The sequence below is a fragment of the Saccopteryx leptura genome, chromosome 4, assembly GCF_036850995.1.
Source record: "Saccopteryx leptura isolate mSacLep1 chromosome 4, mSacLep1_pri_phased_curated, whole genome shotgun sequence".
In the NCBI taxonomy this organism is placed as follows: domain Eukaryota; kingdom Metazoa; phylum Chordata; class Mammalia; order Chiroptera; family Emballonuridae; genus Saccopteryx; species Saccopteryx leptura.
Window position 1 is genome coordinate 120,403,490 of NC_089506.1, and position 27,145 is coordinate 120,430,634.

General features: G+C 51.6%; 1 protein-coding gene across 1 annotated transcript in view; it reads left to right on the forward strand.

The window, feature by feature from the left end:
- Positions 1-2,991: 2,991 nt before the first annotated feature.
- The window catches only part of MYO15B (myosin XVB), a 36,200-nt gene continuing 12,046 nt past the window's right edge, over positions 2,992-27,145 (forward strand). Inside the window, exons 1-31 of the mRNA XM_066383621.1 lie at positions 2,992-5,027; positions 5,447-5,510; positions 5,747-5,856; positions 6,012-6,086; positions 6,397-6,493; positions 6,741-6,844; positions 7,009-7,072; positions 7,254-7,367; positions 7,496-7,657; positions 8,234-8,347; positions 8,462-8,520; positions 8,597-8,729; positions 10,104-10,199; positions 10,450-10,581; positions 14,267-14,392; positions 18,414-18,491; positions 18,718-18,833; positions 18,922-18,967; positions 19,115-19,239; positions 19,664-19,781; positions 20,035-20,198; positions 23,305-23,403; positions 23,728-23,914; positions 24,046-24,105; positions 24,405-24,462; positions 24,676-24,806; positions 25,407-25,502; positions 25,620-25,855; positions 25,942-26,120; positions 26,330-26,402; positions 26,874-27,035. Of these exons, the coding sequence (XP_066239718.1) occupies positions 2,992-5,027; positions 5,447-5,510; positions 5,747-5,856; positions 6,012-6,086; positions 6,397-6,493; positions 6,741-6,844; positions 7,009-7,072; positions 7,254-7,367; positions 7,496-7,657; positions 8,234-8,347; positions 8,462-8,520; positions 8,597-8,729; positions 10,104-10,199; positions 10,450-10,581; positions 14,267-14,392; positions 18,414-18,491; positions 18,718-18,833; positions 18,922-18,967; positions 19,115-19,239; positions 19,664-19,781; positions 20,035-20,198; positions 23,305-23,403; positions 23,728-23,914; positions 24,046-24,105; positions 24,405-24,462; positions 24,676-24,806; positions 25,407-25,502; positions 25,620-25,855; positions 25,942-26,120; positions 26,330-26,402; positions 26,874-27,035 (5,414 nt within the window). The remainder of the gene's footprint in view (positions 5,028-5,446; positions 5,511-5,746; positions 5,857-6,011; positions 6,087-6,396; positions 6,494-6,740; positions 6,845-7,008; positions 7,073-7,253; positions 7,368-7,495; positions 7,658-8,233; positions 8,348-8,461; positions 8,521-8,596; positions 8,730-10,103; positions 10,200-10,449; positions 10,582-14,266; positions 14,393-18,413; positions 18,492-18,717; positions 18,834-18,921; positions 18,968-19,114; positions 19,240-19,663; positions 19,782-20,034; positions 20,199-23,304; positions 23,404-23,727; positions 23,915-24,045; positions 24,106-24,404; positions 24,463-24,675; positions 24,807-25,406; positions 25,503-25,619; positions 25,856-25,941; positions 26,121-26,329; positions 26,403-26,873; positions 27,036-27,145) is intronic.

Here is a 27,145-nt window from a genome sequence, read left to right on the forward strand (position 1 = left end):
ACCCAGCCATGCATAAGGGAAACAGGCTGGGGACAGTATGCATGCACGTCCACCTTATATAACTAATAATGTTACACCCCCACTTTTTGTAATCATGGTTTGGTGCCACTTTTGTATGATTTTACTATAAAACACCTGTACACTGTGTTAGGCTGCTGCTGCTAATAAAGTATGTACCATCTGCCCAAACTTCTCACGTTCATCTTTTTCCAGCTCCTGCCCCATACCCCATGCCCCCTCCCCAGCCTCCATCCCTTGCCTCTGAACTTGGACCCTTCCCGACACTTTTATTCTTTGTTTGATTCCCAGCAGGTTCCCCTGGTGTGATCACTCACTTGCTGTGCCACAGTTTTTACTGGGAAATGATAGCAGAATTTCCTCAGGATCTGTTGTGAGGTTCAGAGGAGTCCCAACAAGTAATGGGCTTAATGATCCTGTCAGAATCAGGAAGAACATAAAATAAATTAAACTTTACTATTTATACCTTGGCTTGGCAATGGGGTCCTCAATCTGTAGGCCAGAGGAACATGCACCCAAAGTGGGTGCCAAGGAGGAAGTGGAGAAACACACCCGGACAGCTTAACAGCACCCCACCAGCTGATGGAGATTCCTGTGGGTTTTGGCCACCAGTTTTAGGGAAGCTTCATGGCTGCAGCAATGATCCAGCTAATCAGACTGAACAAGAAGAAGCTGTCAACAAATAGGGCCCTGAAATGATCACGAAGAGGTATTAAAAATGGATTTATATTCTCAATCATTAAGGATGAGCTTTGCCTTAAGTACACTGTACTTTGAAATATTAACAAATGTTAGTGGTTTGCATGCATATTTTAGTTCTAAGAAAACATTCTATTGGGAGTGTGAGATCAACAATTTTTACTGATAGGTGCACACAATGGAAAGAGGTTGGCATTCTCTGGAAAGTGATGGCTGGCACAGAGAGGAATTAAGTGTAAGGAAAAACAGTTGTGATTTTTGCTCACTTATTGTCTGGCTGCAAGCACTTTGCATGATTAGTGCATGAACAAGTGGCAGAAAGCCACATATGTATATAACCTCTGTAAGGCTACAGTACTGTGAGTGAGGGTTTTCCTGTTTGCTCACTGCCATTGCGAGAATCCAGTCAACAGGAATGACCCAATGCATTTCAGCTCCACAGTTCTCCTGTGGTCTGCCTGAATCCAGTGTGAACCTGCCTGGCCACAGTCACTGACATTACACCTGGCATAGTGGGCAGCATTCAATTTAGATCAGTATGGAACTGGCATTACATGACTAAATGGAGATACTGAGAGATTGAGTTGGCAAGGACTGCTGCCATTGAGAAGGTGGGAGTGTGGGGAGGGTCACTGCTGATTCCAGGGCCAGGTGGACGCATGGTCTATAGCAGGGGTCCCCAAACTTTTTACACAGGGGGCCAGTTCACTGTCCCTCAGGCCGTTGGAGGGCCGGACTATAAAAAAAAAACTATGAACAAATCCCTATGCACACTGCACATATCTTATTTTAAAGTAAAAAACAAAACGGGAACAAATACAATATTTAAAATAAAGAACAAGTAAATTTAAATCAACAAACTGACCAGTATTTCAATGGGAACTATGCTCCTCTCACTGACCACCAATGAAAGAGGTGCCCCTTCCGGAAGTGCTGCGAGGGCTGGATAAATGGCCTCAGGGGGCCGCATGTGGCCCACGGCCGTAGTTTGGGGACCCCTGGTCTATAGGCTTAAATCTTCAGCATCCAAAGGTGGGAGCCTTAGACTTGGAAGTCAGGCAGAACCAACCCTTGAACACTGGCTTTGCCTGTGACTGGCTGTGTGATCTCGGGTCAATGACCTCACTCTTGTGCCTTAGTTTATTATAAGAAGGCCTACCTCAGAGGCTTGTAAGGATTAAATGAGAACCTATAAAATCACACAGCAAAAAAAAAAAAAAAAAAAAAAAAAAAAAATCACACAGCACCCTGCCCCTAGTAAATGCCCAACCAAAGAAGGTGAGTTATTGTGGATGACAAGTGAGGCCAGGAGAGGAGGAGATGGCTCCTGGAAGGAGATAGGGAGGGAAGGAGAGAGTGGATGTAGAAGAAGGCTGGGCACAGGCTGGAGTTTACAATACCTGTGAACAAAGCAGGTGAAGGAATGAATGAGAAAAGTAGGAGGAAGAGAGGAGAGAGAGGTCTAGATATACATTTCTGTTTTTTGCTGTTTTCTTTATATTTCACAATCTAAAAGCAACAACAGGGCCTGACCTGTGCAGTACAGTGGATAAAGCAGTGACCAGCTAAGGTCGCAGGTTCAAAACCCTGGACTTGCCTGGTCAAGGCACATATGGGAGTGGATGCTTCGTGCTCCTCTCCTCCTTTCTCTCTCTCTCTTTCTCTCTCTCTCTCTCTCTCTCTCTCTCCTCTCAAAAGAGAAAAAAAGAAAAAATAAATGAAATCTAAAACAAAATAAAAACAACAAAAAGCTAACAAAACTCATGTTGCTTGCTGTTTGCCAAGATCAGACTGGTCCCCACCTCCTGGAGCAATCCAGGGGGTAATGGAGAAGGTTGGGTGCCCCCCCTGGATCCCCAAGGACTAAGAGGATGGCTCAGGCAAGTTCTTTCCCCACCCTTCACCCCATGCTGGGCAAGTAGTTAGGCAGCAGAAAGTGGGCCCTCTCATTGTAGAGCAGTGCCAGGCTGGCCTATCTGGTAGCGATTACCTGGTGGAACTGATGCTCTGCCCCCTACTTTTGTCCGCAGCTGTAGCATCTCCTCTTCCCTAGGTGGCCTCTGCTTCATTGTTATCCGAGGGGTCAGGACCCGCAGCCACTTGCATTATTGATGCTCATGGGAAGGCGGGGGTGGGGGTGGGGGTTGAACCTGTAGACTCCAACAGAGCAGAGCCCGGGTGGTGTGCTGTGGATCAGCAGAGGGAGCCGGCGGGCAGCCAGATCGTCGAGAAGAGGACAAAGGCGCCGCAGAGCCCTTCTTCACTGGGTTTGCCATGGGCGGAAGAAAGGGCAAAGGGCTTCCGCGCACGGAGAGACCCGAGAGGCCGACCTCTGGGGAGCAGGAGTCTGGGTCTGCCAGCGCTGACGGCGCGCCCCGTGGGGAACACCGGCATCGCTGTGGAAAAGCCCTAGGATCGAGACCGATCTCGGAATCCACCACCGCGGAAGGCCAGGGGACCCCTGGTGGCCGCAGGAAGCCCACCGCAGAGGGGACCACCGGCTGCAGACGACCAGGGGCTGGGCCTCCACCTGCGGCCCAAGGGAGACAAGGCAGCACGAGGCGTCGGCGATGCGGGTCTAAGGAGAGCCGAAAGCCCAGGGACAGCCATGGGGGGCGCCTTGAGGAGGGCAGTCTCCCGGGAGAAGGAAGAACAGGCGAGCACGGCCGCCGCAGGAGGAAAGGAAGAGGGCGGGGCCGCCAACAGCCTCAGAGCCTCAAAGGGGACACGTCGGGCGGAGACAGGGTCAGCTCCTGCCCGGACAGCGGAGCCTGCGAGGCACAGGAAAGCGGCAGCCAGAGCGGTGGGGCTGAGGCGCTGCGGCCCAAGTCAGAGCAAACGGACCCGGGCTCGGGCTCGGGAGGCACCCAGATCGGGCCGGAGTCAGCGCTGGAGCAAGGCGAACACTTGAGCAGCGACGGGTGGGGCAGCGAAGAGGCTCACACCGAGCCCCGGACCCAGGAATGGTCGTTGGAAAATGGGTCCCAGGGAGCGACTGAGGGTTCTGGGACAGACACTGACTGGTGTTCGGAGGAGGCTGGGCCAGAACGGGGCCAGTGGGCAGCCCGAGGATCAGCGAGCCGGCCCAAGGAGGCCGAAGAAGCTAAGCCCGGCAGGAAAGCCACGACCTCCAGCCACTTCGAGGGCAGCCCTGCGGGAGTCTTCCAGAGCCCGTGGTCTTCTCGGGACCCCAGGCCGTCCAGGGACACAAGTGACAAGGGGGCACAGCCCGAGGCTACGCCGCAGGGTGCCGAGACCCGCAGAGCCGAGGCCTCTACTGCCAGGGCTTTGCGCCGCCAGATTGGAAAAGTGGTGGGGAAGGTGCAGACGCCAGCGAGCGAGAGCGACGCAGGGGGTGGAGAAGGAGACGGGCCAGGGGACCCGGCGCTCCACAGGCTCCGCGCGAGGCCCCCACCACGCCCTGCTCCCCAGGCCGCAGGACCCCCTCGGGTGGGCCTCAAGGAAAGGCTCCTCAGCGTGGCACGAGCCCTGGGCCTCCTTCGGCGGCTGCGCGCGGGCGAGGGTCAGGAGGTCGGGCAGCGGGCTACCGAGAGGGAGGGGACGGGGCCGCGGGTGGGCGTGGGCCGAGGTCGCCTGCGAGCGCCGCGGCGCTGTCTAGGGCTGAGCCTGGGTGGCGTGGTGGGGCTGGGGGGACGACCGAGGGCTCCCCTTGGCGGCGCCCCGAGCTCTTTCCCTGTGGGCACCCCGAGCTCTCCGCAGGTCACGAAGGGCCCAGCCGGCCACGACCCTTCAGAAGACCAGAACCTGACTCCGGATTCCAAGTTTGCAGTCGTGTTCCCGAGGATCCACAAAGCCGGGACGGCATCAAGAAGCCGGAGCTCAGAGGAAGCATCGGCGGACACCCCCACCGTTTGGCCTTGTGCAGGGGCCTCGAAGGACAGTGAGGGGCACAGGATGAGTGAAGGTGTGCTCAGAGGCCACCGCTGCTCTCTCCTCGGCCAGACTCCACTCAACGGGCCGCCACTGGATAAGAGCGGCTCCAGCAGCGAAGCAGAGCCCGAAACCTTGGGAGCCGAGGCTCGGGTGCACTGGGCGCAGGGCTCCGACATCCGCGAGGACCCTGGGCTTGGCACAGATGCGCTGATGCCCCAACTCACTTTGGAGAGGAGCCCGAGCCCCTACCGGTTCCAGAGGGAGCGGTGGGACCCGGAGGATGAGACCGAGGAGGCGCTGGAGAGGGACCTGGAGCTGAGCCTCGGGTCAAGCCTGGACGCACCGTCCTTTCTGGGTGCCCGGAGCAGGGGCCTAGGGACTGTCCTGGAAGACACCGAGGACCTGGCCAGGCTGCGGTGAGTGGGCAGGTTCTAAATCTGCCATTCCTGGGGCACATGGTTCCTCATACCACATCCTACTTCTGTTTTGGTATAAATAAATAAATAAATAAATAAATAAATAAATAAATAAATAAATAGAGAGGGATTTTGCCTCAATAAGGATCGTCCAGCTGGAAGGGGCAGGTGAGGGAATGAAAATCAGATTCCTTTGCCTGGAACTTCCTCCTCTAATTGGCACAAAGCTTCCCACTGTCAGCAGCCTGGACCTGCTCGTAATCCTCCTTGGAGTAATTTACCTTGCAGCCTGGCCCCTGTGTTATGGAGAGGACTCAGAGAGGGCACAAGATTTGCCCAAAGTGTCTCTGTGGCCAGTGGCAGCAATAACCTAGGACCTCCCCCTCCCCCCTCAACTCCCTGCTGTGCTGTCCCCACAGACCGCTGTGTGACAGTTCCATTCTACTGTGCCTCAAGAAGAGGTTTCACCTGGGCCGAATCTACGTATGGAGGGGTCCAGGGATGGGGTGGTGGGTGGGGACTCCCTTTCTCCTGGGATCAGAGGACCCTCCCACACCCCTGGAGCCTCTTCCTTCTCTTTCCTGGTCTGGGTGCAGAACCCTCTCTGGGGATCTGCAGAGCAGGGGCCAGAGTCTGAGCCAGGGAGCATCAGAGCCCCAATTATTTGCATCTCCGGCTCCCTCCAATGTTCTGGTAAGGGCTTCTGCTTCCTTCTCCAGACCTTTGGGGGGCCTCTCCTGCTTGCCCTGAACCCTCACTGGCCCCTGCCTCTTTTCTCACCTGAGGTCCTGGCCAGCTACCACCCTGGGAAGGCCCCCAAAACCACCCCGTAAGTGACTTTCCCCAACAACATTTTGCTCACCCTCCTGGTGGCTAATCCCTAGCACTCCAATTGACTGAGGTCCTAGAGATGGTGGGCATATCCTGCCTCCACCTAGAAGGGCCCCAGGTGTCCCTGACAGCTTTCTTATCTTCCTTCCCCAGACACATCCTTGCCGTTGTGGCATCAGCTTATAGCCTGTCCCAGAGCACTGGCCAGGGCACGTGTATTCTCCTCAGGTGAGTGGTGGCTGGGAAGGGGTGTGTGCAGTCAGCATTTGAAACTGCCTGTCTGCTCCACTGGGTGGCAGCTCTGGACTTCCGAAGGGCTTGTGCTCCTGGTTGAAGTCACCGCATGTGTCCCTTGAATGAGGCATATCAGGGATTTTTTTCTGTTTGGTCTCCATGCCCAGAATCTATCTTTCTGCATTTCCTGGGTTCTCTAGGGTGAATAACACCTCCCATTGGGAATGCCTCCCACTTCCTCTTCTCAGTGGGGTTATTTTATGGGCCTCTTCCTGGAGACCTTTCTAACCCCTCCCTCCTACAGTGGGCACAGCAGCTCAGGGAAGACAGAATCTGCCAAGCAGATTGTGCGGTTCCTAAGCAGCCTGGAGCAGAAAGAGACAAGGGACAGACGATGTCATGTAAGGGCAGCTGGACATTTCTCAGGACCCTCCTTCTCCTTTTGGCCAGGAGGGTGGTCTTCAGGTCTTTGGCTTCCCCTTGGGGACAGCCCCAGGCATTGCTTACTGTGAAGGCAAGGTGAGGTGGGCTGGCCTAACCCTGCATGGACCAGCACAGTCCTCAGTCACAGTGTGCCCTCAGTTGGGATGCCTGATCTGTGGGCCCCACTGCTGCTTCTGGGGATACTTAATGCCCTTCCCTATCCAGCTGGATGACGTGCTACCCTTGCTCAGCAGCTTTGGCCATGCCAAGACAGTCCTCAATGCCAATGCCAGCCGCTTTGGCCAAGTCTTATGCCTCTGCCTGCAGCAGTGAGTGATGGGGGTCTAACTGGGCACAGGGGACACCCATGGTCAGTTCCCTGGGAAGCTGAGGCTGATGCCCATGAGTTGAGTTCATGGTGGGTCCCATTATGAGCAGGGCCCCTGGGTTGTATGCACCCTGGGCACCCCCACCCAGTGTCCTGTTCCCACAGCGGGGTCATCATGGGAGCTTCTGTGTCACATTACCTGCTTGAGACCTCAAGGGTGGTGTTTCAGGTAAGACTCATCCTGCAGGTAACCCCTTTCCAACTCCTAGCATAGGAAGGAAGAAGGGGCCACTGTGGGGGGCTCTGTGGTCCCTGAGCTGCCAGGCCTGCTTTTCCTAGGACTTGTTTTTGCTGCTCTGGGGCACAGGACCAGGCTACTGTTCCCCCTTAGTCAGTCCTTCTTCCCCAAGGCCCAAGCTGAGCGGAGCTTCCATGTTTTTTACGAGCTTCTGGTGGGGCTGGACCCCATGGAACTGGAGCAGCTGTCCCTGCAGGAGCCAGAGACCTACTATTACCTTAACCAGGTGGGAGCAAGGTCCATACAATGCGGGCAGCAGGAGGGGGTCTCAGTGCAGGGGTCTGAGGAAGAGCTGGAGTAGAGCAAGGCTATGGGTGGCCAGGCCCTGCTTCCCACCCCAGCTATACTCTGTAGGGCCAGGCCTGCAGGCTTCAAGGCAAGGAGGATGCCCAGGACTTCTCAGGACTGGTGAAGGCCCTGCAGGCATTGGGCTTGTGCCCTGAGGAGTTGACTGCAGTCTGGGCCGTGCTGGCCACCATCCTGCAACTGGGGAACATCTGCTTCTCCTCATCAGAGGTGGGCTCCCCCTGAAGCACTAGACCCATGTGGCTTATTTACACAATTAAGGCAGCAGTAATGATGCCAAACACTTGTATGTGGGAGACTGCAAAGCCGTGGGCCACCCTCAGGCCTCACAGCTGCCTTGGAAAGTAGGCAGACCCCTATCGTTTGATGAGAAGACAGACCTAGAATCTCGGCATCTATGCCACTGCCTGTCCAACTAAGCCGCCACCCCCTGGGAAGCATACCTGGCATTAACTGAGCAGCTGTGAAGTCCCTGGCACTGTACATCACTGAACATGTTTTCTAATTTGGTTCTCAGGACAGTACTGGGACTTAAGGGGTGTTGTTTCTCCTTTTGCAATAAGACAGTGGAGGCTCAGAGAGGAAAAAGACTTGTTAGGCGGGCTAGCTAATGAAGAGGTAAAGTCAGGACTTACACTCAGGGTCCTCAAACTCCAGAGCTGGCTCCTACCCACCCAGATATAGCTATTTTGGGGCAGCTGCCATGCCATCAAGGCCTGGTCCCTGCCTATGGGATGTGGCCATTGCACAAGCAGAGCTCTCCCTGCTCCCTCCTTCTCTGTCCAGAGGGAGTCCCAGGAGGTGGCTGCTGTGTCCAGTTGGGCCGAGATCCATATAGCCGCCCGGTTGCTGCGGGTGTTGCCCGAGCACCTGGAGGGAGCTATCACCAGGAGGGTCATGGTAAGCTTAAGAGTTCTGGGGAGGCATGGACCCAGCCAGATTACATAATGGCTTGCAGAGTACCCATGTGGGCCTTGGGCCTGACGTACCACATGCACAACCCCTGCCCTCCAGGAAACATCCTATGGCCCAGCCTCAAGATCCCTGCCTGTGGAGAGTGCCATTGATGCCAGGTGGCCTTGGGGGCAGGAGAGAGCCATAGCCTTGCTTGGTGCTCTGTTGCACGTGGCTCACACACCATGCCCACAGGGATGCTCTGGCCAAGGCCCTATACTCACGGCTCTTCACCTGGCTTCTGAGGAGGACAAACACATGGCTGGCACCACCCAGGGAGGGAGGCAACATGGACACCATCACTGTCGTGGACATCTATGGCTTTGAGGTCACCCCTTGGGGTGGGGCCCAGGATGGGGTGTCTACTTCATCTTGATTATTTCTGGGGATCCTAGAAGCTCCAGCTCTGCTGTGGGGGGCACTCATGATCTGTTTGCCTGCCTGGTCCTGAGACGGTCCATAAGACAGCTGCACACACCATAGGTGTAGCCATTCTGCCCTGCTCTGTCTAGTCCTGACATCGCCTCTGGAGAGTTCTGTTCTACTTGGCTTTGCAGAGTCTCACAGGAGCCTCTAACACAGCGGAAAATAAAGACCCTAGGATGGGTCAGCCCACAACCTCAGCTGCTGTATACCAAGAGCCCTCAGACCACCCTGACTATTCAGAAGGTCCCACCCTGAGTCTCTGGATGGACCTTGTTCACTGCCCCCTGCTCACTCCTGCTCTCCAGTGTGTCCTTGGTGACTATGACAAGTGTGTGCGTGTACATGTGTGCTCTTGTGTGTTTTGGAGTGTGTCAAAACTCTGTACGAAGCACCTGACCAGGTGGTGGCACAGTGGATAGAACATTGGCCTGGGACGCTGAGGACATAGGTTGGAAGTACTGAGGTCGCCAGCTTGAGCGCTGTCTCATCCAGCTTGAGCACAGGATCATAGACATGACCCCATGGTCGCTGGCTTGAGCCCAAGGTCACTACCTTGAGCAAGGGGATACTGGCTTGGCTGGAGCCCCCCTCCCGGTCAAGGCACATATGAGAAAGAAATCAGTGAACAACTAAGGTGCCACAATGAAGAATTGATGCTTCTCATCTCCTTCTCTTCCTGTCTATCTGTTCCTATCTGTCCCCCTCTCTGTCTTTTGCTTAAAACAAAACAAAAATAAATAAATAAATAAATAAATAAATAAATAAATAAATAAATAAATAAGCAACTCTGTACAAAGCGACAGGAGGTGGGGGCTCTGCTAGGCTTACTAGTAAATTTCTGGGGGGTGCTGTAATCTCTGCAGGATGAAGCCAGAAGGCTTCTTGGAAGCAGCAGCCTGGACCCCTGTTTATGAGGATGTGGGATAGCCATTCAGCTAGCCTGTAGGCAAAGGAGTCTTCTAGACCACAAGATATTTGTAACCGGAGGGCTGATGGCTCACAGTTGTGCTGAGGCAGAGGGCATGGGTGTGGAGTCCTACAGGGAGGCCTGCCCCTCATTGGGCAGGGCTGAAGCAGCCAGCACACTATGCCAAGGCCTTTGACCCTGTAGGCTGCAGTATCAGCCCTGGGCACAACTCCTCCCTGAGCGCTAGGGAGAATGCAGGCAGCCCTGTGGGAGGGGGGTAATAGGCACCAGGCCTGTATGTCAGCCCCCACAACTGCCCAGTGCCCCCACCTCAGGTATGTGCCCACCTCACTGCCCACATGCCCCCAGGCACTGCAGGTGAATGGCCTGGAGCAACTGTGCAATAACCTTGCCAGCGAGCGCCTGCAGATCTTCTCCAGCCAGATGCTGCTTGTCCAGGAGGAGGTGAGGGGCCTGGGCATGGATGTGGCAGGGGGACACCCAGCTATTTCCCTGAATAGAGGCCATCTCTGGTAAAGAGAGGGCACTGCACTGAAAGCTCTACCCCAAAGACCCCTGCTATGGCCTGTCTCAGTTCTTTCAAACCACAGTTTTTGATCTGTAAAGTGGGAGGGCCATCCCTGCTCTGGCTCAGATGAAATCCTCCATGAATGTGGGTGGGCTCTGTAAACAGCTGAATGTTGGCTATTCCCAGGAGGAGTGTCGGCGAGAGTTGTTGCCCTGGGTGCCCGTCTCCCAGCCTCCAAGAGAGTCCTGCCTGGACCTCCTTGTAGACCAGCCCCACAGTCTCCTGTGTATCCTCGATGCCCAGACTTGGCTGTCCCAGGTGAGCCCCCGGTGACAAAGACAGGGAGTAGGGGAGCAATAAGTTGATGGGGTCCAGAGACCCTGCTCACAAACCTGCAGTACAGCTTGGGAAGACAGTGGCCAGCCTAGGCTCAAACCCTGTGCTGGATGGTCTTGAGCAAGATGTCTGACCTCTCTGAGGTCCCTCAAGTCCTCGCTGCTTAAGGGAGACACGAGTGCATGAGGGTCTTGGTGGTGGGGACTGCGCAGGGCTCATGGGAGGCATACAAAGAATAGGAGGTGGCAAACCTCAGGATCACGATGCTTCTATTCCTCAAATACTTACTGACTGCCTTCCACCCCTCCTACCTAATAGCTCCCACTTACTCTCTAGCCTGTGACTTACTTATATTTTATAACACTTGTGTTCATGAGCAATTAGTGTTTATTCATTGAGTCTCCTGAGATAGACTGGGCCCTCACCTGAGGGGTTTCAGTCCTATCTGCAGTGCCTGGCACATGGCTGAGGGTGCACTAAATATTGAATTAATTAATTATTAATATGTGTGCTAGGAATTGTGCTGGGGTAAAAATGTAAGCAAAAATAGATCCAGTCCCTTCCTTAGAGCCTGCAGGAGGGAGGTGTGAATTACACACACACACAGCTCACTCACACATATGTAAAGTCACACCCACATAGCTCCATGGATGGGTATGCAGGGCCACAAGAGCACTTGTGCAGCTTGGGCCTCCTCTGGGATCTGAGATCATTTAAGCTAAATACGCCATCGTCCCGGATATAAGGTGTCTCCCCACCATTGTTCCATTTAGAGGTTAAAAATGAAAGATGAGCCCTGGCCGGTTGGCTCAGCAGTAGAGCGTCGGCCTAGCGTGCGGAGGACCCGGGTTCGATTCCCGGCCAGGGCACACAGGAGAAGCGCCCATTTGCTTCTCCACCCCTCCGCCGCGCTTTCCTCTCTGTCTCTCTCTTCCCCTCCCGCAGCCAAGGCTCCATTGGAGCAAAGATGGCCCAGGCGCTGGGGATGGCTCTGTGGCCTCTGCCTCAGGCGCTAGAGTGGCTCTGGTCGCAACATGGCGACGCCCAGGATGGGCAGAGCATCGCCCCCTGGTGGGCAGAGCATCGCCCCTGGTGGGCGTGCCGGGTGGATCCCGGTTGGGCGCATGCGGGAGTCTGTCTGTCTCTCCCTGTATCCAGCTTCAGAAAAATGAAAAAAAAAAAAAAATGAAAGATGAAAAATAATGGTAAAATAGTCACATGTGATAAAATTTCATTAATCAATGTAATATTAATATAAAGTATTTTTTTTTTGAGGGGGAGGACAGACAGGGACAGACAGACAGGAAAGGAGCGATATGAGAAGCATCAACTAATAGTTGCGGCACCTGAGTTGTTCATTGATTTCTTTCTTATATGTGCCTTGACCGAGGGGTTCCAGCTGAGCCAGTGACCCTTTGCTCAAGCCAGTAACCTTGGGCTTCAAGCCAGAGACCTTTAGGCTTGAGCTGGTGACCTAAGGTCCTCAGAGTCCCAGGCCAACCACTCTATCCACTCTTCCATGCCTGGTCAGGCAATATAAAAGTATTAATATATAAATATGAGTCTATTCTCTAGCACAGCGATTTTCAACCTTTTTCATCTAGTGGCAAATGTAAACTAATTACTAAAATTCTGCAGCATACCAAAAAATATATATTTTTTGCTGATCTGACAAAAAAAAATGGTGTTATTTTGATTCATTCACACTGGACAGCTATTATTGTATTGACTGTCTTTTTTTTTTTTTTTTTTTTTTTTTTTACAGAGGCAGAGATAGACAGGGACAGACAGACAGGAATGGAGAGAGATGAGAAGCATCAATCATTAGTTTTTCGTTGCGCGTTGCGACTTTTTAGTTGTTCGTTGATTGCTTTCTCACATGTGCCTTGACCGCGGGCCTTCAGCAGACCGAGTAACCTCTTGCTGGAGCCAGCGACCTTGGGTCCAAGCTGGTGAGCTTTTTGCTCAAGCCAGATGAGCCCGCGCTCAAGCTGGCAACCTCGGGGTCTCGAACCTGGGTCCTTCTGCATCCCAGTCCGACGCTCTATCCACTGTGCCACCACCTGGTCAGGCTTGACTGTCATTTTTAATAAATAAATAAATAAATAAATATTTTTTAAAGTGAGAAGTGAGGAAGCAGGGAAGCATAGACAGATTCCTGCATTTGCCCCAACTGGGATCCACCCGGCAAAACTCACTAGGGGGTGATGTTTTGCCCATTTGGGGCCACTACTCCATTGCTTGGCAACCGAGCTATTTCAGTGCCTGAGGTGAGGCCATGGAGTCATCCTCAGCACCCAGGGCCAATTTGCTCAAACCATTCAAGCCATGGCTGTGGGAGGAGAAGAGGAAAGGGTAAGGGTGGAGAAGCAGATGGTTGTTTCTCCTGTGTGCCCTGACCAGGACTCAAACCTGGGACTTTCACACACTGGGCCAACGCTCTACCACTGAGCCAACTGGCCAGGGCCATCATTTTTTGTTTGACAGTCTAAGGGGAACAGGTCAGTGCCCCTGATTAAATAGCCAGGTATTGCATGTTTTAAAAATTCTTGCAGCACACCAGTGTGCCTGTTGTGGTACACAGGCTGAAAATTGCTGATCTATTATAACCAACATATTATGTTAATAAGTAACATTCATTTATTAACATACATATTTGAAGTTCCTACCCAGATAAACCCAATGTGTTAACTCATAAATGATTGCTTTTCCTGGTTCACATGTTGTAAGTTTTTTGAAAACTAGTCACAGGCGTCTTTGACATCTCAGGACTACTTTTGGAATCACCCAGCATGGTTTTCTTCAGTCTTCATTCCAATCCCTGGTGGGTATTGACCTGGGAATTACTACTCTGAGCCACATGTCCCATCTATATAGCCTTAAGATAGGTGTTCCCATGCAATTGGTTATATGTTCCTCAACTCCGTAAAATAACCTCTCAGTTTCTTTTTGAAAGTATTTTTTAAATGACGTGTGTAGAAACACCTGTAGTTGTGAGACCATACATACTCCAGGAGTGTTGCTGGACCCCATTCCTTTTAAATGATTTGTTTTTTTTCTTTTTCCCAAGTGAGAGGAGAGGAGATTAAGAGATAAACTCCCACATGTGCCCTGACTGGGATCCACCCAGCAACCCTCGTCTGGGGCCAATGCTCTGCCCCATGGTTGGCGTCATGCTCGCAACTGAGCTATTTTCAGCACCTGAGGCAGAAGCTCCACAGAGCTATCATCCTCAGCATCTGGGGCCAATGCATTCGAACCAACAGCCATGGCTGCAGGAGGGCTAGAGAGAAACAGAAAGAGAGAAGGGGGAAGGGTGGAGAAGCAAGCAGATGGTTGCTTCTCTGGTGTGCCCTGACTGGGCCGACACTCAACCACTGAGCCAACTGGCCAGGGCCCCTTTTAAATGATTTGATCAGGTGTTTATTGTTATAAACCACTGAGGTAGTTTCTGTGTGTGAGGCACCATCTTTCTCAAACAGCACTTTGCTGTTCAGATAGTCACTGGGAAAGAGAGAGGCATCCTTATAAGGACTGAAATATGGAGTGACTTTTCCCGTCTGAGGCAGTTTGGGAAACAAGTAAAGCACACCTTGTGTTCACTGTTTGTGGTGCCTGGGCATGGGGAGGGAAGTGCAGGCCTGAGGGAAGCCACCTCTCTTATCAGGCCACAGACCACACTTTCCTCCAGAAGTGCCACTATCACCATGGCGATCACCCGTGCTACAGCAAACCCCAGCTGCCCCTTCCTATCTTCACCGTGCGGCATTATGCAGGGACCGTCACCTACCAGGTATCAGGGTAAACTGGGGAGAGACTCCAGGGTGAGTCAGTGAGAACACTGTGAACCTGGTGTTTTCTTCTGGTGATGAGTCATCTGACAGGTGACAGGAGTGGTTGAGGGAAGACTCCTCCATGGTGTGGCCATCTGTCCCTAAACTGGGCCATCGGCCCCATCTAGTTCCGGGTGAGTGTTAAGCTGTAGGGGGAATCAAGGCTGTGGGACTCTAGACCAAGAGGAGCAGAATAGGGGACCCGGCTCTGATAGGCAGTCTACTCTCCTCTGAGCCTTCATTTCCTTCCCCATCTGTAAACTGAGAATGGGACTCTGTCTTACCGCATTGTCACGAGGATTAAATGCAATAACATGGGAATGGCCAAGCAGGTGCCTGGCACATTCCAGGTGTTTGCCAGAGGGATTTTTCCCCTTCTGACTTTTTTTTTTTTTTTTTTTTTTTTTTTTTTTTTTACAGAGGCAGAGATAGACAGGGACAGACAGACAGGAACGGAGAGAGATGAGAAGCATCAATCATCAGTTTCTCGTTGCGCGTTGCGACTTCTTAGTTGTTCATTGATTGCTTTCTCACATGTGCCTTGACCGCGGGCCTTCAGCAGACCGAGTAACCCCCTGCTGGAGCCAGCGACCTTGGGTCTAAGCTGGAGAGCTCTTTGCTCAAGCCAGATGAGCCCGCGCTCAAGCTGGCGATCTCGGGGTCTCGAACCTGGGTTCTTCCGCATCCCAGTCCAACGCTCTATCCACTGCGCCACCACCTGGTCAGGCTCCCCTTCTGACTTTCATAGCAATTGCACACCTACTCAGAAGCACTGAGGGGAGGGGGCCTGGTATAAAGGGTAGGACCCTGTGACTAGTTTGAGGTGGGGCAACTCACATAAGGCTTTCTGGAAGAGGTGACATGCTTTGGTTGTAGAAGAAAAAATACAAACTTCTCCAAAGCTACCCAAACAAGAACCAAAGGAGTATATGTCATTATACTCCCAAAAGGATTCACATAGAAAGGAAAGAGAAACACATGGATATGAAATTTTAAAAAAAACAACAACTATGAAACTGTATTGACACACAAAGGAAGATTTAAAAACAGGACAAACCATGTTCATATTTGATTCTTTCCCATATGACCTAGAAAAGTAATGATCTAACAATACCCCGATGGGGTTTTCATGAGAGGAGGAGGAATGGGTTTTGACAAAATTATTCTGAAGCATTATCTGGAAAAGAAATGCATGAAGATAGCCAATAAAATACTGAGAGGCAAAAGATTATGGAAGAATTTGTTCTACCAGATATTAAAACATACTTTAGAGTTCTAGTAGTTAAAAGAGTATGGTATTGATAAAGAACAGACCCATCGATGGAACAGAACACTCTGTTTCTGTGTGTGAGGCACCATCTTTCTCAAACAGCACTTTGCTGTTCAGATAGTCACTGGGAAAGAGAGAGGCATCCTTATAAGGACTCAAATATGGAGTGACTTTTCCTGTCTGAGGCAGTTTGGGAAAAAGTAAAGCGTACCTTGTGTTCACTGTTTGTGGTACCTGGGCAAAGCCCAGAACAGACCCAACAATATGTAAAGGAACTGGGTACATGACAAAGGTGGCCTTAAAAAATGTGGTAAAGGGCCCTGGCCAGTTGGCTCAGTGGTAAAGCGTCGGCCTGGCGTGCGGAAGTCCTGCGTTCGATTCCTGGCCAGGGCACACAGGAGAGGCGCCCATCTGCTTCTCCACCCCTCCCCCTCTCCTTCCTCTCTGTCTCTCTCTTCCCCTCCCGCAGCGAGGCTCCATTGGAGCAAAGATGGCCTGGGCGCTGGAGTGGATCTGGTCGCAACAGAAGCGATGCCCTGGAGGGGCAGAGCGTCGCCCCCTGGTGGGCAGAGCGTCGCCCCCTGGTGGGCGTGCTGGGTGGATCCCGGTCGGGCGCATGCGGGAGTCTGTCTGACTGTCTCTCCCCGTTTCCGGCTTCAGAGAAATACGAAAAAGGAAAAAAAAAATGTGGTAAAGTATACATAACATAAAATTTACCAATTTTAACTATTTTTAAGTGTATGATTCAGTGGCTTTAAGTACATTTACAATGTTGTATAACCATCACCACTGTCCATTTCCAGAACTTTTTCATCTTCCCAAACAGAAACTCTGTACCCATTAAACACACTAATTCCCCATCTCCTGGTAATTTCTAATTTACTTTCTGTCTCTGTAAAACTGCCTATCCTAGGTATCTCATATAAATAGAATCATAACACTTCTCTCACACACATACACACACACACAATCCTTTTGTGTCTGACTTGTTATACTAAGCATGTTTCCAAGGCTCATCCATATTGTAGCATGTGTCAGAATTTCCTTCCTGTTATGACTAAATAATATTCCATTGTACATATAGATAACAGTTTGCTTACCATTCATCTGTGGATGGACACTTGAGTTTTTTTCTACTTTTTTGGTTATTGTGAATAGTGCCACTATGAACACAGGTGTACAAGTGTCTGTTCTGGTCTCTGCTTTCAATTCTTTTGGGTCTATACCTAGAAGTGGAATGGCTGGATCACATGATCATTCTATGTTTAGATTTTTTTTTTTTTTTTTTGTATTTTTCTGAAGCTAGAAATGGGGAGAGACAGTCGGACAGACTCCCGCATGTGCCCGACCGGGATCCACCCGGCACGCCCACCAGGGGGCGACGCTCTGCCCACCAGGGGGCGATGCTCTGCCCACCAGGGGGCGATGCTCTGCCCCTCCGGGGCGTCGCTCTGTTGTGACCAGAGCCACTCTAGCACCTGGGGCAGAGGCCAAGGAGCCATCCCCAGTGCCCGGGCCATCTTTGCTCCAGTGGAGCCTCGCTGCGGGAGGGGAAGAGAGAGACAGAGAGGAAGGAGAGGGGGAGGGGTGGAGAAGCAGATGGGCGCTTCTCCTGTGTGCCCTGGCCGGGAATCGAACCGGGGACTTCTGCACGCCAGGCCGACGCTCTACCACTGAGCCAACCGGCCAGGGCCTCTATGTTTAGATTTTTGAGGCGCTGCCAAATTGTTTTCCTCAGTGGCTACACAATTTTACGTTCCCACCAGCGTGTATGAGGGTTCCAGTTTCCCCACACTCTTGCCAATACATGTTATTTTCCATTTTAAAAAATATTATGGCTATCCTAGTGGGCGTGAAGTGGTATCTTATTGCAGTTTTTATTTGCATTTCCCTAATGACTAATGCTGTTGAGACAATCTTTTCGTGTGCTTCTGGACCATTTGTATAGCTTTGGAGAAATGTCTATTCAAGTCCTTTGCCCATTTTGAATTGAGTTGTTTGGTTTTTTTCTTGTTGAGTTGGAGCTCTTTAATCTGAAGAGTAATCCGGCCTGACCTGTGGTGGCGCAGTGGATAAAGCCTTGACCTAGAATGCTGAGGTCGCCAGTTTGAAACTCTGGGCTTGCCTGGTCAAGGCACATATGGGAGCTGATGCCTCCTGCTCCTCCCCACCTTCTCTCTCTCTCTCTCTCTTTCTCTCTTCTCTGAAATGGATAAAATAAAAATAATTTTAATCTGAAGAGTAATCCCTTATCTGATATGTAATATTTTCTCCCATTCTGTGGGTTGTCATTTTGCTCTCTTAATAGTAGTTTTTGATGCACAAAAGTTTTTAATTTTGCTGAAATCTAATTTAACTACTTTATTTCTTTTGTTGCTTGTGCTTTTAATATATTCAGGAAATCACTGCCAAATCCAATGTCTTGAAGTTTTTTCCCCTGTGTTTTCTTCTTAGTGTTTTATAGTTTTAGGTTTTACATTTAGGTCTTTGATCCATTTATTTTGAGTTAATTTTTGTACATGATGTGAGATAAGAATCCAGTTTTATTCTTTTGCGTGTAGATTTCCAGTTTTCCCAACACAATCAGTTAAAGAGACAAAGGTGCCTTTTAACTCAGAAGGGAGAGGCTGGATTATTTGATAAAGGGAGCAGCTCCACACCCAGGCTTCTCTCCTTGGCTTTCCCTCCCTTCCCCACATTGTCTTTTACAGGTTCACAAATTTTTAGACAGAAACCGGGATCATCTTGACCCTGCTGTGGTAGACATGCTTGCCCAGAGCCAGATCCAGGTGCCCAGCCAGCCATCTGACCCCCACCCCTCCCATTCTGCCTTTCTTGCCCGGACACTCTTGCTCAAGGAGATTGCCCTTAAACCCCTGGCACCTTGGACCATAGCTTGAATTTGCCAGGGTCTGGACATTATGGGCTGGTCCACCCTGGCTCCTTAGGGGTGGGGGCAGGCTTGGCGATGGACAAGCCCTTGAGGCAGGCCAGCTCAGCCCCTCTTTCCCACAGTTGGTGAGCAGCCTGTTCCAGGAAGCAGAGCCCCAGGTCGGGAGAGGGCGAGGCAAACCTACACTGGCCTCTCGATTCCAGCAGTCTCTGGAGGACCTCATAGCCAGGCTGGGCAGGTGAGAACATTGCCCCCCACACCTGACAGCAGGGAATTGGATGGGAGACTGATCTGTACTCAAATGACCTCCCATCTTCACCCATCAGGAGCCATGTCTACTTCATCGAATGCCTCAGCCCCAACCCCGGAAAGGTAACCTCCCCCTGCACCTGGCCCTGAGGCCTCCCACCCCTGCCCTGCTCTTCCCAGCCCTTCCCCACTGCTTGTGCCCTGCCCAACATTGCCAGCAGCTGAAGCCCCTTGACTCCAGCGCTTACCGGCTCTGTCCCGTGGCTCCAGCTTCCAGGTCTCTTTGATGTGGGACACGTGGCAGAGCAGCTACGCCAGGCAGGCATCCTGGAGGCTGTCTGTACCCGCAGTACCAACTTCCCTGTGCGTGTGCCCTTCCAGAACTTCCTGGCCAGGTAGGGCGCCAGGGTGGGGGAAACCAAGGGCCCGTGCACCTCAGGGATAAGACTCATGAGAAAGGCTCCCTGGAGTGACTGATTGACCTAGGGTTCCTTTCAAATAGAAGTGGACCCACTTTCCCAGGGACCCTCAGCCTGGCACCCAACCCTTCCTCTTCTATTCCCTTCTCCTTCTCTCACTCCATCTCTTTCTCCTTTCACTATTCACTGTCCATCCACCTCTCCATGCCTCTCTGTGTTCACCTGCCCCTCCTCCATTCAGCAAAACCCTCCTGGGTGCCTGGCACATAGTAGGTGCTTTCCAAATCATCATCAAATAACTTAGAGACTGAATAGGAAACTAGGGGCTCAGGGTATCAAACAACTGTGGAGGGAGGTTTATGCTGTGTTTATTCCAACCTTGACTCTGTCCTCGGAGCAGGTTCCGGACCCTGGGGATAGAGGAGCAGGGAGAGCCCTCCAATAGAGAGAGGTGTGGTGCCATCTTGAGCCAGGTGCTGGGGGCTGAGTCACCCCTCTGTCACCTTGGAGTCACCCAGGTGGGTGTATGTGCAGAGGGGGCAGGCAGGGTTGGAAAGGGAGAGGAATATTCAGGGACAAACCCAGGATTTGGTGGGTTTTCTGGGTAACCAGGAGATGGAGTGGGTCTGGGTGGCAGGTGTCACGGGCACCCGGGGAGAGTAGATTATCTGGCTGGAAGAGAAAAGGTTGAGACCTCAGGAGAGGGCAAGGTGGGCCCAACCCCCTGGCACCCACACCTGGCCTGCCTCTAGACCAAGCCTCTGCCCCCAGGTCCTGCTGCAGGAGCCAGGCTGGCAGCAGCTAGAGCGGCACTGGGCACAGCGTCGTTCCCAGGCACTGCTCACCCTGCACCGCGGACTCCGGGCCTACATCTCGCGTCGGCGCCTCTGCCTCCTGCCACGAATACAGGCTCGTGTGCGGGGGCTCCAGGCCAGGTTTGCAGGGGTAGGACAAGGCCCTAGACCTCCTCAAGGTGGCAGAGCAGGGTTGGGGAGACATAGATGCTTCCTCCTCCTTCTTCTCACCTGATAAACTGCCAGTCACCCTTCACAGCCTATCTTCCTTATTCATCCAACAGCTCTTTTTTGTTCCTTCAAATTATGAAAGTTGCAAGTAGTAGACATAAAAGAAGGGCCCTGGAGCTTAGGAGAGAGAAAGGCAAAGGTAACACATCAAAAGGAGGGGGAGGGAAGGTTCAGGCATGCTCCAGGGAGGAAGAGCTCTTGACTGACCCTCTTTTCCATCTACCCTGGGCCAAATGCTGGGGGCACCAAGATGAAGTCACAGAGGGTGCCTTCAGTCTAGCTGGGGAGTCAGATGCAGACAGTAAACCAGCCACCAGTTACCCTAAATGTGAATGCTAAACCTCTGTGAACAGTGAGGGCTGGAACACCAGGCTAGTCTCCTGAGATGGGGCACCCATCACTACTACCTATTCCCAGAACATTTTCATTAAGCAATAATTCCCATTCTGCCTGCCCTCCAGCTCGAGGTAACTTCCAATCTGTTTTCTCTATGAATATATAAATATGGATTCTAGATACTTCGTGTAAGTCAACTCGTACAATATTTTCTTTTATGTCTGGCTTATTGCACTAAGCATAAAATTTTCAAGGTTCATCCACATTGTAGCATGTACCAGAACTTTATTTCTTTTTTATGGCTGAATAATATTTCATTGTATGGATAGAACATATCTTGTTTATTCATTCATCCTTCAGTGCACATATTGGTTGTTTCCAGCTTTTGGCTATTGTGAATAATGCCAGAATGAATGTGAGTGAACAAGTGTGTGTTCAAGTCTCTGCTTTCAATTTCTTTGAGTCTATATGAGGAATGGAATTGCTGAATCACATGGTAATTCTACGATTAGTTTTTTGAGGAGTCACCAAACTGTTCTGCAGAGTGGCTGCATCATTTTCTGTTCCCACCAGCAGTGTATGAGGGTTCCAACTTCCGTATTTGCCAATTCTTATTTTCCCTTTTAAAAGAATTATTAATTACAGCCTTCCTAGTGAGTATACAGTGGTATCTCATTGTAGTTTTAATTTGTAATTCCGTGATGACTGCTGTTGAGCATCTTTTCACGTGCTAGTTGGCCATCTGAATGTCTTCTTTGAAGAAGTGTCTATTTAAATTCTCTGCCTGCTTTTTAATTAGGTTAATTTATCTTTTTGTTGTTGAGTGTTGGGAGTTCTTTACATATTCTGGATATTAAACCCTTATCAAATATGTGACTTGCAAATGGTCTCCCATTCTGTGGCTTGTCTTTTCACAAAGGATAGTATCCTTTGGTGCATAAAAGCTATAGACTTATTTTTAGATGTTTCTCTTGCTCAGGGCTTCTTCATTGAGGAGTCTGGTCTTTCTTATATCTAGAAAGTTCTCAAACACATTTTATGTAAACTTTGTCTCTTTCAGAATGTCCTATTAGATTTTCAGTGAAAAAATATTTTTTTTTTAAGAGAGGCAGGGAGAAAGAGACAGAGAGACAGGAACATCGAGCTATTCCTGTCTGTGTTCTGACCAGGGATCAAACCAGCAATGTCTGTGCTTTGGGATGACGCTCCAACCCTCCAACCAACCTAGCTATCTGGTCAGGGATAGTGACTTCATTTTTAGAGGTTCTGCTTCTTAAGTAGTAATATACCAGACTACATTGACATGCAAATGAATCAATACAAATACTGTTAGTCTATTTAATTTCAAAATGTGAAGGTTGTCAGGTATATCTACCATAAACATTTGCCTAACAATGTAGAAATCATAAGTGAAAGTATTATCTTGGGTTGCAGAAATGCAGTGTTTTATAAGAGTGGATTTTTATAATAAACTTTTCTCCATTCAAAAAATATATATAGCTCTGGCCAGATGGCTCAGTTGGTTAGAGCATCATCCCAATACGCAGAGGTTGCCAGTTTGATGCTTGGTCAGGGCACACAAAGGAACAGATTGATGTTCCTGTCTCTTGTTCTCTCTCCCTCCTGTCCTCTCTCTCTAAAATCAATATAAGTAAAATTAAATATATATATATACATATATAGATAGATAGATAGATAGATAGATAGATAGATAGATAGATAGATATGTATATATAATAGGCCCTGGCTAGCTGGTTCAGTTGGCTAGAGCATCAATCTGATATGCCAAGGTTGCAGGTTCAATCCCCCATCAGGGCCCTTAGAAGAATCAACCAATGAATGCAGAAATGGGTGGAACAGCATATCGATGTTATTTTTTGTCTTTCTCTCTTTTCCTCTCGCTCTTTCTAAAGTCAATATATTTTTTAAAAGTTTAAAAAATATAATAATATGCCAGACTCTATTCTAAACACATCTATAAAAATCCTCACTTTTACAGAAAACAAGACTAAAACCCAGAGAAGTAAAATAACTTATCCAAGCCCACAGTGACTAAGTAGGAGGGGAATGATCCCAGGCAGTCAGCTCCAGAGTCCAAATAAGGACTCTTATTAAAAAAGAAGTTATGACTTCTTTTTTCTTTTTTTTTTTTTTTTTAACAGAGATAGAGAGAGAGTCAGAGAGAGGGATAGACAGGGACAGACAGATAGGATCGGAGAGATGAGAAGCATCAATCATTAGTTTTTTGTTGAGCATTGTGACACCTTAGTTGTTCATTGATTGCTTTCTCATATGTGCCTTGACCGCGGGCCTTCAGCAGACCGAGTAACCCCTTGCCCAAGCCAGCGACCTTGGGTCCAAGCTAGTGAGCTTTTGCTCAAACCAGATGAGCCTGCGCTCAAGCTGGCGACCTCGGGGTCTCGAACCTGGGTCCTCAGCATCCCAGTCTGACGCTCTATCCACTGCACCACCGCCTGTTCAGGCAGGTCATAACTTCTTTGTTAAACAGCCTCTAAGTTGACCCCTTCTATCAAAGTGTCCTGCCCTTTTCCTGTTGTTTCCATTAAGCATCTGGAGCTTCACTGGCCTGGGGTCAGTTTTTACATTCATGTCTTGGCTTGGAGGTTTCAGGCACCCCGTGTAAGTTTGGACTCCTCCCCACCCTCTTCCTGACCTGCAGGAAGCGGTATCTCCTACGGCGAGCAGCCCTGGGACAGCTGAAGACTGTCCTGCTGGTGGCCCGGCCCCTGCTCAGGAGACAGCGGAGACTGCAGGTGAAGTGTGTGCTGCACTGGCAGCTCAGGGGAGAAGCCAGGCACCTCTCTGGCCAAATCAGCCAAGTCCCCACAGCATCCATCCTTCTAGCCCAACCACATAAGGTCAAGGCCTCAGAGGCCACTGCTGCTTGAGCTCTTCCCACTTCTGTCTGCCTGGCCAGGGGAGGCTGGGGCCTCCAGGATGTCATTGCTTTCCTTCATTTCTGCCCACCCCCAAGTGCACTGGCCCATCCTGGCTGAAGTGTCTTCTCATCCCCTCCAGCCCTCCCTCAGGGCCCACCTGTTCCCCTCTCTTACCTGATGACTCCAAGTTGAGGGCCATAAAGCAGCTCGAAGGTCAGTGCCCACATACTGCCCCCCTCTCTGGCCCCTCCCTGGCTGGACTTTGAACCCTGGGATGATTCCTTCCTGTCTTCCTGCTCTTTCCCTAGTGCCCTGACAGGCAGTGACACCCACAGCGCTAAGGCTGGTGCCAGCTCTGGAGGGCTGGGGGAAGGCAGCTGGCCCCTCTGGGTCAGTGCTTGTTTCTCTGCCCACCCTGGGGCCTCAGGGGACAGCTGAACTTCTGAGCTGGGGAGGAGCCCCTAGGAGGCTGAGGCGGCTCCACGCAGGGACATCAGCTCTTCCTGCATCTCCCCCGACAGCTTTCGTACTGGTGTGACTGGCAGGGCAGTGGGGCCTCCTCCAGGAACCTGCCAAGCATGGTAGGTGGCTTGGAAGTTAGAGGGTGATCTGGGTTAGGAGCCTGATGAACTTGGCACAGCTTGAGGGGGAGCATGGAATCTCAGGGGTGCCAGCATAGGTTCTGTCCATAATTGGGCATCTCCTGTGCCTCCTGAGAAGAGACCCGGGGTGCCCTTGGTTCCTCTGAGGGCTCCTGGGGCGCTGGTTGTGTGAGTGTCCAGAGTCTTTGGGGGGGGAAGTTTACAGACTTAGGCTAAAGAGGGACACTGGGTGCCCGTGTCCCTACCTTAGTATCTGGTCAATTACTCCTCCCTGACAGGAGCTGGGGCACCTGGAGATTCCAGTGGAGCTGGCTGTCATGCTGAGAACAGCAGAAAGTGAGTCTTGACTTGTGTCATTCTTTCCACGACCTCTCCCCTCTCTATTGTGTGAAGAGGGTATGTCTCTACTCCTTCTGATGCTCTGGCCTCCCCTGAGCTCACTGTGCCCCCTCTGGCCAAGGATGGGAGCTGATGGTAAGGGCTGGAGGTGGACTAGAGCCAGGTACCTAACCAAGACATTTCTGGGCTGCCTTCCGGTGCTGTCCTCAGGCCATCAGCACACACCAGCCCAGAGCATCACTGAGGCCAAGCCCCCAGAAGCTCCTGCTCGGCCCAGACTGACCCTCCCACCGGACATTGACCTGTTCCCCTTCTCCAGCTTCATCTCCATCGGCTTTCAGGTGGGCTCCCAGGCTTCAGCTCTTCTTGGCTGACCCCTCCAGTTTCCCAGATGTTAGTGTCTGCCAGGCCGAGGCTGTCTATTCCTCTGTCTCCACCCAGCCTCCTCCCTCTCCCATCATGGGGGCTGTGGACACAGCTGCATTGCTCAGAAATATTCATTGAACCTAAATGACTCACTTTCTAGTGTTATTTAGATTTGTGATGCCACACCTGTGACAGGGCACTACTATTTGAAGTCATGTTGTTAAAGTATGCGTAATGACCAAGAATACTGTCCAGCTGCAGTATTGGATTCAAAACTGCACGTAGTGTGTAATCCCAATTGTGTTAGAAATAGCAATGCAGGTGGCAGTAGCTGTATTTGTGCAGAGATGATAGGACTGGAAAGGCTAAAACACCAACTGGTTTTCCACATGCATGGGCATGTTTTCTAATCAGAACAAGTAGCAAAGCTCCATTTGAAAGATGGTTTTCCGCGCCAGTCCTCCTGTCTCCCTCTCCCAGGGTGTTGCTCCAAGGATTCCCCAGGACTGTCTCCATCCAGCACATCAGCACAGACCAGCCCTGCTCAGGCACTATGTCACCCTCCTTCCTTGCAGGAGCCATCTCTACCAATCCCTGGGCAGGTGCTGGCCAAGCCCCTGACACAGCTGGACAGTGAGAACCTTCAGCATGCCCTGGATATCAACAAGGTGGTGAGTGACACATTGTGGAGGGGTGTCACTCAGGGGACAGGGTCAGCTAGCTTGTGGGTGCTGGCTGGGACCACGGGGGCCTAAATGCCCTTCCCTCACCTCTTTTTGTGTCTGCAGATGCTGCGGCTCCTAAGGGATGGGTCCCTGCTGTCCTGGCAGGAACAGATAATGGGCATGTACCTGGTGAGGCAGGGGCAATGCCACCCTGGACTGCGGGACGAACTCTTCTGCCAGCTTGTGGCCCAGCTTTGGCACAACCCCGATGAGCAGCAGAGCCAGCGTGGCTGGGCCCTCATGGCTGTCCTGCTCAGTGCCTTCCCCCCAATGCCCACCCTGCAGAAGCCACTGCTCAAGTAAGGGTCCTGGTGGGTGGAGGCCAGGTGAGTGGGGTCAGTGGGCCACCCCACCCCCACAGCAGCACCCCTGTGCTGTCCCACAGATTTGTGTCTGACCAGGCCCCCACGGGTATGGCAGCACTGTGCCAGCACAAGCTGCTTGGGGCCCTGGAGAAGACACGGCTGGCCCCTCGCACCACACGTGCCCACCCACCCACTCAACTTGAGTGGACAGCTGGAAGGCGGCGAGGCCGCATGGTGTTGGACGTCTTCACTTTCCATGGTGATGCCTGCCTCCTGCTCAGACCTCCCCAGGCCCACAGTGCAGCCAGCCCTGCCCCCTCACCTTGCCTGGACCCCCTTCTTGCCTCACCCCAAGATCCTGATCTCCCTTCTGTCCTGCTTTTGGAACCCCTTGAGGACAGCAGCCCCTTTCCATCAGGGTGAACCCTCTTGTCTCTCACTCTTGGTCCCTACTCTTCGTCCCCGTAGAGGAGTGCATCTCGGCAGAGGTGGAGTCCTGGACTACGGGGGAGCAATTTGCCGGGTGGATTCTGCAGAGCAGGTACGGGGAGCCTGGGAAGGGAAGAGTGCAGCCAACACTGATCACTGTCCCATCCTTCTTCTGAGACCCCTCATCCTCTCAGCCCACTCTTCTACCAAGCACCTCCTGCAGCTGCTCCTGCAGGCCTAAGGCCAAAGCCTGCTCCCTGCAGGGTGTGAGGGTAAGTGGTTAGGGGCCAGACAGTAGATTCAAGATGGGGAGCAGAAGTGGAGATGATACCCGTGGTCCAGATTCCAAAGAAATGTGAACAAACAAGCTCCTGTGTCAGAGCTGACATGTAAGTGGAAGGGTTATGAGTTGCAAATAAGGAAGCCTGTCTGAGAATCGACTCCTCACCCTGGTTCCTGACCCGTGTCTGACCCCTTTTGCAGCCCTCACCCTTTGGCCTGCCCTCAGGCCCTGGCCCTTTAGGGATGGTCATTTGCCTGGCTGACCATACATACTCCTAACGCATGTCCCTGTCCCATCCAGAGGCCTGGAGGGGCCCCCCCGTGGCTGGTCTGTGTCACTGCATTCCGGAGACTCCTGGCAGGACTTGGCTGGCTGTGACTTTGTGCTGGACCTGATTGGCCAGATTGAGGATCTGGGGGACCCTGCAGGTCCCCACAGCTACCCCATTGCCCCACAAAGCTTGTAGGTACCACCCTAGCACCCCTGTCCCCAGCCTGCTTCTGTCCCTATGCTGAGCCCACAGCCACTCTGTCACACCCTGGGGTTTACAGATGCTGTCACAAACCCAGTCT